The sequence below is a fragment of the Octopus bimaculoides genome, chromosome 9, assembly GCF_046866305.1.
Source record: "Octopus bimaculoides isolate indiv1 chromosome 9, ASM4686630v1, whole genome shotgun sequence".
Lineage (NCBI taxonomy): Eukaryota > Metazoa > Mollusca > Cephalopoda > Octopoda > Octopodidae > Octopus > Octopus bimaculoides.
Window position 1 is genome coordinate 60,875,954 of NC_142936.1, and position 13,218 is coordinate 60,889,171.

General features: G+C 36.3%; 1 protein-coding gene across 1 annotated transcript in view; it reads left to right on the top strand.

Annotated features, from left to right (window-relative positions):
- The window catches only part of LOC106871042 (GTP-binding protein 10), a 14,034-nt gene extending 2,248 nt beyond the window's left edge, over window positions 1-11,786 (top strand). The window contains exons 3-9 of the mRNA XM_014917303.3: window positions 508-599; window positions 2,120-2,264; window positions 4,863-4,936; window positions 6,189-6,241; window positions 8,347-8,532; window positions 8,642-8,765; window positions 11,452-11,786. Of these exons, the coding sequence (XP_014772789.1) occupies window positions 508-599; window positions 2,120-2,264; window positions 4,863-4,936; window positions 6,189-6,241; window positions 8,347-8,532; window positions 8,642-8,765; window positions 11,452-11,708 (931 nt within the window). The 3' untranslated portion in view covers window positions 11,709-11,786. The remainder of the gene's footprint in view (window positions 1-507; window positions 600-2,119; window positions 2,265-4,862; window positions 4,937-6,188; window positions 6,242-8,346; window positions 8,533-8,641; window positions 8,766-11,451) is intronic.
- The last annotated feature ends 1,432 nt before the right edge of the window (window positions 11,787-13,218 follow it).

The following is a 13,218-nucleotide window of genomic DNA, read 5'->3' on the forward strand; positions in this document are numbered from 1 at the left end:
CCAGTGCTCAACTAGAACTTATTTTATCAACCTTGAAAGGATGAAAGGCAAAGTCAACCTCAGCAGAATTTGAACTCAGAACATAAAGACAAAATGCTGCTAAGCATTTTGCCCAGCATGCTAATGATTCTGCAAGCTCATCACCTTCTTGTTTAACATAATATTGGCCTTTGTTCACATGCCAAAATGTCATGTACTATAGCATGTGGATGCATGCTATATAATACCTGTAGCAGACACTTGTTATAATGGCATAACACTGTGTGAGTGTAGTCTGCAACCTCATCTTGACCCTTTAGCATATTTGGACCCAATATGGCTGGTTTAAATACTAATGCGTTAATTCACAGATGAAAGTCTCACATATTGTGTTTATGCCTTTAGAAAGACATGCAGACCATAATTCATATTGACACTTCCCTTAATTGTCTAATCAAATCAAGAAATTATGTAAACATTAGCATGATTTGTTGTTTTAATTCGCTTTTTGGTTATTTCATTATTCAGGAAAAGAGTTCTAATTGCCAAAAATGGTGCCGAGTTAAAAGTAAAAGTACCAATTGGTATTTCAATAGAATCTGATCATGGAAGACTAATTGGTAAGAATAAACCAATATACTTTTATAAGCCTTGTAAATCTTTTACCATCAGTTATTTTCATAAACCAAGTTTTGTTAAAGTATTATTATGTTCTACTGATTCGTGCTAGAGTTTTATAAATCTATAAACCATTTTCTCTGTCATACATATTGATTTTAAATTTTAGTGCAAGACCAACAAGTTCAGGGAGGGGAGTAAGTCAATTACATCAACCCCAGTGCTCAACTAATACTTATTTTATCAACCCTGAAGGGATAGAATTTGAACTCAGAATGTAAAGACAGACAAAATACTGCATAGCATTTTGCCCAGCATGCTAACGGCTCTACCAGCTCACTGCCTACCTCTATGTTGCAAGAAGATTCAGTTTCTCAATTTTAGGGTATGTTTTAATGCATCTTCATGCATATTTGGAAGTGCACATGTATTTTCAAATATTCAGCTTCCATCATCAGCATAGGTTCGGTTGTTTGACTGAACCTGGCAAGCTGCAAAGCCACATGTAAGCTTTGGCATGTTTCTGCAGCTGGATGTTCTTCCTAATGCTAAACAGAGTGTACTAAGTGCTTTTTTTTCATGCCACCAGCCCTAATGAGATTCCCACATAACTTGTAAGACAGTAAAAGAACAAGGAAAAGATAAAGAAAAAGCTTCCACTACTGTGAGGAGTATCTGAGAAGGAAAGGTGGCTTTATGCCAGTTGTTGAAAGAGTAAAGTATGACAGATGGACAAGCACAGGTGTCTTGCTTTGGAAGAGATGCATGGCTGAAGGAGATAAAAGGAAGGTTATGATGAAGTGTCAAAGCAAACTCCTCAAAGTACAAGAAGGTGAGCACAAGAGAAGGTATGGACAGTGGGTCATGGGAGGGGAGGATAGAGTGGATACTTTCGTAATGGTTAAAAACAGGTACAGAGGTGAATATAGTGAGTAATGAACAAGGGTGAGGGTGCAGTTGAAGGGAAATAACAGTATAGAGAAGGGTGAAGCAAGTGATAAGAGTGACTCAAGAAGGAGAATAGATCAGAAAGCAGTGGGATAATCTGCAAGGTGTAGGAGCAAGAGTGGGGGGGAGATATAGAGGTACATAAGGGGCTATAGTAAAAGGGCATTGAGAATGATATCAGATAAAAGAGGTGTTAAGAATGGAGTATAGCAAAGGGGTGGCTGCAGATTCAGAAAGGAGGCAATTGGTAGAATCGTTGTGGGCAGGGATGATGATGAGGAATGGTTGTGATTTGGGGTCCAAAAGGGGATATATGTACCAATTATGAAAGTGTACTTAGTAATTATATCACTGTATATGATTACAAAATGTATCTTTTCCAGTATGGCTACCTACTTGATTCGTTATTTTAATTATAGAGATAACCGAAAGTTTCAGTTTTTCTAGTTTTTAATTTTTTTTTTTTTTTTTTTTAATTTTCACTTTTGAAAAATTGATAGGGTTTTTAAAACTAATGGAGTGACTTCCAACCGCAAAGTCGTAAGGTGATTAACCCCTCTGTCTCTTTGAACAGGTGAACTTAATGAAACTGGACAACAATTGCTTGTGGCGCATGGAGGTGTTGGAGGTGGTGTGAATAATAAATTTCTTGGCCAACAAGGTGAAATGAGGACTTTGAAACTTGTCATGAAGCTAATTGCTGATGTTGGTTTTGTTGGGTAACAATCTTCTCCAAATTATCTTTTATCTTTTACTTGTTTCAGTCAATTGACTGCAGCCATGCTGGAGCACCACCTTGAAGAGTTTTAGTCAAATAAATCAACCCCAGGACTTATTTTTTAAAGCCTAGTACTTAATTTATTGGTCTCTTTTATCAAACTGCTAAGTTAAGGGGATGTAAACACACCAACACCAGTTGTCAAGCAGTGGCAGGGGAAAAACACAGACAAAAAGGCATACACACACATACATATATATGTATGTATGTATGTATGCAACAAGCTTCTTTCAGTTTCCGTCTACCAAATCTACTCAGTCAGCCCAAGGCTATAGCAAAAGACATTTGCTCAAGGTGACACGCAATGAGACTGAACCCAGAACCATGTGTTTGGGATGCAAGCTTCTTACCACACAGCTACACCTGCACCTATAATGTTTTTTTTTTTCCACTGATCACAAAATTATATTGCTAAACTACTGACCATAAATCCAAACCTATCTACTGCTATTGTAGAGTACCTATAGGCAAATTACTATTTTGTGTGTCACGATATGACTAACAAGTAATACTTATGCCTCGTGATGGTTAACTATAGTAAGAACTGTATCGGTAATTGCTTGACATTTGTAAAAATGATCTTGTGGGCAAGTGTCTTCTACTATAATCCCTAGCCAACCAAGCCTTGTGAGTGAATTTGGTAGATGGAAAGTGTGTGTTTACATTTGCACTCTATGAAAATTGCTCACTTCAGTGTTGTCACTTCTGTCAACAAATCATCTGCTCAATTTTTGCCTTCAAACATATTTGAAATAGATGATTCCTTACTTGGGAAATAGGTAAGAGTAAGCAACAGGAAGAATATCTAACTGTAAAAACAATGGCTCGATAATATATACATCTAATCTATGCTAGATGTAAAATTAACAATCTTGTCTATTTTTTTTTGTTTGATGAAATGGGTCTAAAACAATATAAAAGAAGAAATAGTTGTGTTTCTTTAAACAGGAATCTCGTTAAGTTCAGCTTCATCATTTTTTTAATCTAGTGAAGGTTGGGATGCTTAACTTCAAATTCCAAATCATTAACCAGATTTTAGTGGGGAATAGGATGCAGCTAATTTTTCTCAATGAGATAGTACTTATTCACCAACCAGGCTAACTGAGACCAGAAGCTTGCTTAAAGACAATGACCTATGAACTCATAATGTCGTCTGATTCTTTATTCTGTCAGCCATTTTAATGTCAGTTTCCCGGTAGCAGTGCAACTTTTAACTCTATGCTGTGCTAAGTGTTTTGTGAATATATTTCTAACCAAGTAGACTGCCTATGTGTTTAAACAGTATGGAGGAAGGTAGTTTTATATTTTGACATTGGTGTCTGCCAACTGTAGCCTTGTTATCATACATATAGTGATCATGATTGAGATTCCCAAGCAAGTTATTTTTTCTCCATGAAAGATAGAAAATGAAGGACACTGCCTGTATGGTGGTGCCACTCGTTTACAACTATCATACATTGTAAAGACAAGATGTATTGACACACACACACAGCCACATATATACATGTATGCATCCACACACATACACACTTCTTTTTGTGTCTATCTACCAAATTTGCTCAGAAGGCTTTGGCTAGCCTAGGTCTAGTGTTGCTCAGTGGGACTGAACCCAAAATCCTGTGGTCAGTAAACAAACATTTTAACCACATAGCCATACCTGTGTGTATATTGTGGACAGTGGCAGTGGCTTTATTTCTTATCTGTGAAGTTGATTTCTTCTTTGCTGAATGCTTCCATTATGGTGATGCCATTGATGACTCTGTAGACCAATTCTGGGGTAAAAGAGCCAATGGCATTGACTGCATGGTAATGTTGGTGGAAGACGAAGTTGATTTTGTCAAGCCTTTCTCTCCTGTCATTTGATTTTTTTTCTTTTTCTTTTTTCGCCTTTAGTCGAGAAAATCGACCCCAGGTTTTATTCTTTGTAAGCCTAGTACTTATTCTATCGGTCTCTTTTTGCCGAACCGCTAAGTTATGGGGACGTAAACACACCAGCATCAGTTGTCAAGCGATGGTGGGGGGACAAACACAGACACACACACACATACATATATACGACGGGCTTCTTTCAGTTTCCGTCTACCAAATCCACTCACAAGACTTTGGTCGGCCCAAGGCTATAGTAGAAGACACTTGCCCAAGGTGTCATGCAGTGGGACTGAACCTGGAACCATGTAGTTGGTAAGCAAGCTACTTACCACACAGCCACTCCTGCGCCGTTTTATGTAAACGTTACCATATTTTTTATATCTAGGTATGGATAAAAGTTTAAGAAGTCTATATTTTAGTGAAGACACCAATAACACCAAGATATGTCCATAGCTGTCACTTTACTTACTAACAAAAATAATATTTCCTTGCGGAGCATTGAAATTAAATTACTATTTTTATTAATGAATTAATTATCATACAATGAGGAATCTTGCCTAAGTATTCTCCATGCTTTGGTAGAGGGTTGAAATTGCACATTTATATTGTACGTGTTGGATGTATCAAAGAAAGCAAGTGACAGATTTTTCCCTATTTTCTTTTGTTTTAGTTTTCCAAATGCAGGAAAGTCAACTCTTCTTCGAGCTCTCTCCAAAGCTAAGCCAACTGTAGCTCCATTACCATGTAAGTATTTAAAATAAAAGCAGAAGAGCATAAACTTCACATGTAGTCAATACTTTGTGTTCCAACAGCTATTCCATTAAACTAAACATTAAATGTATAATTACATAATTGTGATACATAATTAATTTTGTTTTAAAATCTCATCTGTTAAGCTAATTAGCATACTATCTTGAAAGTAAAAATTAGTAAAAGCATTCCTAATAGAGAAATATAAATTTCATTCTCATGATCCACACTAACGGGCCAAGTTTCTGGATGTCAACAGGTCTTTATGTAGTAGACATAACAGGCTAGATGTTTTTGGTGTACTCGAAAATAGAATTCACCCAGTATAGGTTCAACAGATAAAGTTGTGTGACTTAAATGTTTATATAAAAAGAATTTTCCTGTTGTTTATTAATCATTATTGTCATCATCATGGTTTTAACTTTCACTTTACCATGCTTGTGTGAATCAGATGGAATTCATTGAGGTAGATTTTCAAGTGGATGCCTATCCTGTCACCAACTCTAACCTGTCTTCAAGAAAGGTAATATTTCCCCATGGCCAGACTTGTTTCTGCAGAATAAGGGAAATGAAGGGCACTACTTGCATGACAGTGATGCTCATCTATAGCTATCATGTGGTGTCAAAACAGGAGATACAAACACACACACACACATATATGATGAGTTTCTTTCAGCTTCCATTTACCATTTCTATTCACAAAACTTTGGTCAACCTGAGCCTGTGACAGAAGACACTGAACCCAAAACCTCATTTTTATGAAGAAACTTTCTAATCCACACAGCCATGGTTGTACCTATATTGTGTCAAATTCTTTTATTATAATAAAAGGTTTTTACAAAGACTTATTTTTCAGTTGCTTTCACATATGTGTTTTAATCTCTAATAGAAATTATGATTCAGTTTCTTTTTATTTTAAGTCAACAATTTCATATTCATTAAATTGAATTGAAAAGAAAGAAATCAATTTTTTTTAAATTTAGAAACTAAAATTTTAAATGCAAATTTGATTTGAAATTCAGTATAAAAACTGAAATTCGACTTTGATTTTATAAAACATCTTGAGTTTCATTAATTTGGATTTTAATTTTAGATTTTGTACTTCCTTGCTTTTGGTTTATGAATCCATCTCTGTCATTTTTAATTTTGATTTTAAACTAAAACAAAAAAAATTGTATCAGAATTCATGTCTCAGTTTTTCAAAGCAGAGAAACTGGATTTAATTTACATGTATTATACTTTACAGTTACTACTCTTTGCCCTGAGATTGGCATGATTGAGTACTCAGATCACAGACAGGTAAGTTTCTTTTATTAAATTATACATCATTCTCAATCTTCCATATTTACCTGCAGGCAAAGTTGGACACATTTGTCAGTTATTTGTCATGTAATACTCAAGAGGAAACCCGCACAATTTTTGTTTTGTGACTGGCTTGTTTATTTTGGGTGGGGGCTGTGGAGTGCTGATACATGTTTGTATGGTTGGATGTCTTTCTTATCACTAACCAATTCTAAGCTTGAATTACATGCATTTTAATCGTGTGTTTTGGCCCTAGAGACTGTTTGCTGGAACTAAAGTGTCTCCTCTGTCCAGTAGCTATCTTTCTTCAAGTGTCTACTCTCCTAATTTGGTTGCAAGAGTCCAGTGCCACATAAAAAGTACCCGTACTGGTGCCATGTGAAAGGTACCCAAACTGGCGCCAGGTAAAAAGCATGCATGCTGGCACCATGTAAAGGCACCCGTGCTGGTGCTATGCTAAAACCACCCAGCACATGCTGTAAAGTGGTTGATAGGAAGAGCATCCAGCTGTAGAAACCAAACCAAATCCACTTGGAACCTGATGCAACACTCCTGCTTGCCAGCTCTGGTCAAACCGTCCAACCCATGCCAGCATGGAAAACAGACGTTAAATGATGTTGATGATAATGATCTTCAGAATCCACATCACTAAAATGAAAAAATTATGAAAGCAGCCATTAAAATGATACAATACCTGTGAGGTTGCCACTGATTAAATCTTGCATAAACTCTAAGCTAGGTAACATTACATGCAATCAGCAGTACATACAGCAGTGAAGATACCTGTCAGCTACAATTATCTAAATGCATCACACCACTGCCAAGAGGGGAAATTATTACAAAAGCTTTTTATTATCAATGATAAATTCAAGAATCAGAAATAATTCTTGTGCAAAGTGGTTCCATCTTCTGATGAAAATGGCACAGACAAATTGTTACAGCAAGTGTTGTTGTGAACTGGACTCAAGTATGTTGACTTAACAATTCCACTAAGAATATATTTTTTTCCTTTTTTTCTATTGGTTTGGTCTAGAGGAATGGACAGTGTCTGTGGTGTTTTCAAATCCTCTTTGATGCTATTTAATCAGCAGATTCAACACACAGGTGTAAGTGAATGAATCCATCCATCTGGTGTCCTAGAAAATAGAAATGTTACATGTTCTACAAATAGTGGAATACTTCTATTAGCCACCAGGTGCTTCTTAAACTAAATTTGATCAAGATAGTGACCAAGCTCTTTGGAAATATGCTGTGCTTGAGAAGACCCGGCAAGCCAAGTGAGACCATAACCCATGGCCTATGCCAGGGGTGTAACCAGCCCACTTATGCATACCTTTCCTTCATTGGACACTAAACTCTGCTTGCGAAGACCTATTGAGGCAAGTGAAATCGAAATCAAATTTGATGACAGCACCGCTTGACTGGTATTCGTGTTAGTGGAGCGCCAAGAGCACCATCTGAGCATGATCGTTGCCAGTGCCGCTGACTGGCTCCCATGCTGGTGGCACGTAAAAAGCACCATTCGATCGTTACCAGTGTCGCCTTACTGACACTTGTGCCGGTGGCACATGAAAGACAACATTCGAGCGAGGTCGTTGCCAGTGCTGCTAGACTGGTTCCTGTGCAGGTGGCACATAAAAAACACCTTTTGAGCATGGCCGTTGCCAGTACCGCCTGACTGGCCGTTGTATCGGTGGCACGTAAAAGCACCCACTACACTCTCAGAGTGGTTGGTGTTAGGAAGGGCATCCAGCTGTAGAAACTCTGCCAGATCAGATTGGAGCCTGGTGCAGCCATCTGGCTCGCCAGTCCTCAATCGAACCATCCAACCCATGCCATGAATTTAACGTTAGCGTCTTATGAAGCTAAATTTATAAGTTCTAAAATTGCAGAAGAATTTGTTGCTGGGCAATTTAGTTTAATGGTAAAACACTTGACGCGTAATCACAGAGATGCGAGTTCGAGTCTCATGGCTGGCCAGTAGCGTATTTTTCTGCAATAAATGGATAATTTATCCTGATCACGCTATTTATAGCATTATCACGTGTTTGAGAAATAAATTTATTTCTGTTCTTACAATTTCTCTTGTTACTATTGAACAGATAAAACTTGCTGATTTACCTGGGCTAATTGAAGGAGCCCATTTAAACCTTGGCATGGGGCACAAGTTTCTCCGACACGTTGAAAGAACCAAATTACTGTTGTTTGTTGTTGATGTTCGTGGCTTCCAGCTACAAATGGAGAAAGAAAAAAGATCAGCTTTGGAAACTGTTTTACTTCTGAATAAGGTTGGTTCATAAAACATGTTTATTGTTTTCTGTTTTAATTTCTGACAACCAAAAACCAGCAGAATTATATTTTTTAATTCCTAAGCAACATTTTTCTTTTTAATTGTAGGAGTTAGAACTTTATCAGCCAGATTTAATTAGAAAGCCTGCAATTCTTGTTTTGAATAAAGTGGAAAATGAAAAAGATAAACAAATAGCACAAGAAGTTTTAGACTTGGTGCAACAGCGTCCAGGTAAGAGAAATACAAGAAATTGAAAAACTGAATATATGTATTTGTATTTGTTTAGTGCAGCTATTCTGAAAGTTGACCTATTATTATTATTCAAAATACCAGGAATCTGTTGAATGATAAACAGCTGACTGTAACAGAAAAAAATATAAACAGGCGCAGGAGTGGCTGTGTGGTAAGTAGCTAGCTTACCAACTACGTGGTTCCGAGTTCATTCCCACTGCGTGGCACCTTGGGCAAGTGTCTTCTGCTATAGCCTCAGGCCGACCAAAGCCTTGTGAGTGGATTTGGTAGACGGAAACTGAAAGAAGCCTGTCGTATATATGTATATATATATATATATGTTTATATATATATATATAAAGAGCATTACTACAGAATAATGCCACACACCAGACTTCCCAAATAAACACATTTCCCTGACGAATTTTTTTACACACTAGCTTCCTGATAAAATTCTTGTAAAAGATTTTTATCCTATTTTTATTTTATTAACCAAATATATATATGTTTGTGTGTCTGTGTTTGTCCCCCCAACATCGCTTGACAACCGATGCTGGTGTGTTTATGTCCCCGTAACTTAGCGGTTCGGTAAAAGAGACCAATAGAATAAGTACTAGGCTTACAAAGAATAAGTCCTGGGGTCGATTTGCTTGACTAAAGGCGGTGCTCCAGCATGGCCGCAGTCAAATGACTGAGACAAGTAAAAGAGTAAAACATTAAAAGTGAGTCGAAATTGAATTAAAACTGGATAACATTATTCATCTATACTTTAGGAAATGGGCGAATAAAAAAAAGTCATTTTGGAAATCAAGAGTTAAAATTATGTTGCAAGAGATAAAAATGAAAATTAGAAATTTATACAACGGTGAATGAGTATCAAAAAAAAAAGGATAATTAAATGAACTAACTACAAGGGAGGGAAATTAATGTTCTTCCTTCCTTTCCTCCTTTCTGTCTTCTTTTTAGCTTCTGTGTGTTCCTCTTCTTTGGAGGCGCAATGGCCCAGTGGTTAGGGCAGCGAACTCGCGCCCATAGGATCGCGGTTTCGATTCCCAGACCGGGTGTTGTGAGTGTTTATTGAGCGAAAACACCTAAAGCTCCACGAGGCTCCAGCAGGGGATGGTGGCGAACCCTGCTGTACTCTTTCACCACAACTTTCTCTCACTCTTATTTCCTGTTTCTGTTGTGCCTGTAATTCAAAGAGTCAGCCTTGTCACACTGTGTCACGCTGAATATACCCAAGAACTACGTTAAGGGTACACGTGTCTGTGGAGTGCTCAGCCACTTGCACGTTAATTTCACGAGCAGGCTGTTCCGTTGATTGGATCAACTGGAACCCTCGACGTCGTGCCAACAACAACATTCCTCTTCTATTTTCATCCATGACTGCAACTCACCCTCTTTTGTATTAAGCTTTTTCTTTCTTTTTTTTTTTTGTGGTATATGTCTGCCATTGTATTAATTTTACATTTTATCATTTACAACCTATTTTACCCCTGATTTCCAAATGGCTTTTTTCATTCACTCTATTTATTATGTCTGTTTCTACAAGTATAGGCAATTTATATTATTCAGTTTTTAATTCTGTTTATATTTTTCCATTATGGTCAGTCGTTTTTCATCCAACAGTTTTCTGTTATTTTGAATAGTTATAATGCTCTGTCCCATCAGCTTTAAATGTTTATTCAATGAGTTACTAAATGATAATTTATTTCTTTATTGCCCACAGGGGGCTAAACATAGAAGGGACAAACAAGGACAGACAAGGGGATTAAGTCGATTACATCGACCCAGTGCATAACTGGTACTTATTTAATCGACTCTGAAAGGTAAAGTTGACTTCAGCAGAATTTGAACTCAGAACATAACGGCAGATGAAATACCGCTAAGCATTTTGCCCGGCGTCCTAACGATTCTGCCAGTTTGCCGCTATTTATAAGTACTTATAAACCATAGTACTCTTTGAAATGCATACAACTGACTGAAGGTCAACTACATGAAACTCTGAGTAACAGTTTATAAAGTCTTTTCAGCCTAATGAAACACATATATAGGTGCAGACATGGCTGCGTGGTAAGAAGATTGCTTTCAAACCATATGGTTCCAGGTTCAGTTCCACTACTTGGCACTTTGGACAAGTGTCTTCTACTATAGCCTTGGGCCAATCAAAGCCATGTGAGTGGATTTGGTAGACAGAAACTGAAAGAAGCCTATTATATATATATATATATAGTTGACGAGTTAAAAAATAATTACGATTCAGTTGAATTAGGTACTTGAATTAAGGCACCAAGCTTCATTATTTAATGTCATTTGTCTGTGCTGGTATTACATGGTACATAATGTGTGTGTGTGTAAGTGTGTGTGTGTGTGTGTGTGCCTGCATGCATATATATATATCTATGTGTGTGTGTCTGTTTTCCCCACCACCACCTCTTGCCAATCATTGTTGGTGTGTTTATATCCCTGTATCGGCAGAAAACCAATAGAATAAGTACCAGACTTTTAAAAAATTAAGTCCTGGGCTCAATTTGTTTGACTAAAACCCTTCAAAGCAGTGCCCCAGCATGACTGAGGCAAGTAAAAGATAAAGATATATGTGTGTGTGTATACAGAGAGAGACAGACAGGCAGAAATTTGTTGTTCTTCATAAGTTGTAATACCATTTTTTGTATTTCCATTGCAGAATCTTTAGCAAATATGGAAAAGTATATGTTACCAAATGAGAATGTTACATTCGATCATATGATGACAATCTCAGCAAAGAAGAGAATTGCCACTGAAGAATTAAAGCTTAAAATACGAGAATTGCTTGATATTTATAACGAACAAATTCTGATCAAAGAAAAACAAGAAACTATGGAAATATTTGATGATGTAGTAAAATTCCAAAAGACTTTACGGACTCACACTACTGAAAATAAATTGAGAAAATTAGTATAATTATTTTGTAACTTATTCTTTTGTAAACAAAAATTAATGAAAATATAAAAAGAACAATAAAAATATTTTAGAACAATGTTTTAAAATTTTATTTATAAATTATTTGTGATAATAGTATTTTATAAGTTTAAAGCTTATAGTGATCACTGCACAATGACTAAAGAAAATAGTCTAATAATGGGACATATAAGCCCTCGACAGGAAAAAGTACATTTTCCGTATGTGTGGGACTCAAACCTAAACCTCTTTGTTTACACAACTAAGTGTGCTACCGATTACACCAGCGAACCTACCTGCTTTTTTCTGTCAGATTTAAGAACTACAATTAGTTCGTCATTTTTGTAAACAAACTTTTCAGGTGCTTTTACTACGAATGGTTTTGTTAAGCAGTGTCAACTTTTACAATTCTGTATGTAGAGCAAGGACTATACAGCACTATCTGTGTTTCATTCCAGAAAGTTCCAATTGTGTTAATGATTCTAAGATGAGTCAAAGATTAAAGATCATTAACAAGTAAAGTAATTAATCAAGATAATTTACTTCCTTCTGACAATTTCTGTGAGGAGGAATTTAATTATTTAGACTTTTTAGATGTCTATAAACCTTGCCTTAACATGCTATATAGAGACATGTGATTGTTTATTGTGACAATTAAATGTTAGCCTTCTGTATCACCATTCTTTAGAATAATATTCTTGATTTCATATAGCAAGTCACAAGATCTTGTTCTAGGAGAGGTGTAATGGTCGTTTAAATCAATCTCAGTATATTACTGGTATTTGTTTTAAGTCTAGAGAGATGACAACATGATCAACCTAGATATGGCTCAGTATCATCTCTACCCACAATCAAATCAATCAAAAGAATATCACTATTCAGCTTTCACGGAGATTACTTTAGTTATTTTATACTACTGAAATTGATAAAATAAAAACCAAGAATATACTAAAGTGAATTTTATCTAGATTGTTTTTTGGGGGTTTTTTTTTCTTTTTTTTTTTGCTTGCCAAAGTTGAATGAGTCTACTGTACAGTATATCTCATCTCTAGTTGTCTGTCTTTTGTAACTTCATCTGTAAGACTAAACATCCTGAAATCTACTCACGTCACCTCTTCCTATCTTGAGTATCTTAGACTGTCATTACATGGCACATGATATATCTTCACAACATATATCCGTACAAGTCTAGTCATCACTTCTGCATACAACAGTTGATACCTTTAAAATCTAGCTACCCTTTCTACCTCTCATGATGTTCTCTATACTTTATGTAAGTTACTATAATTCAATGAATCATTTCATCTTTTTACAGTTTTCACAGATTGACATTCAATGCCCAAGTCTCACCTTTTGGAGAAAGAGAGAAATTATTGTTGCTGGTTGCAGTGTAACCTTGATCTCAGTCCTATGATCAAAGTCACTCTAGCCATGACCCTCCTGAAACTTTAGGAGTATCTAGAACTACATTATCTAATGTGTGTCATTCACTTTTTTAAGATGACGGTGTATG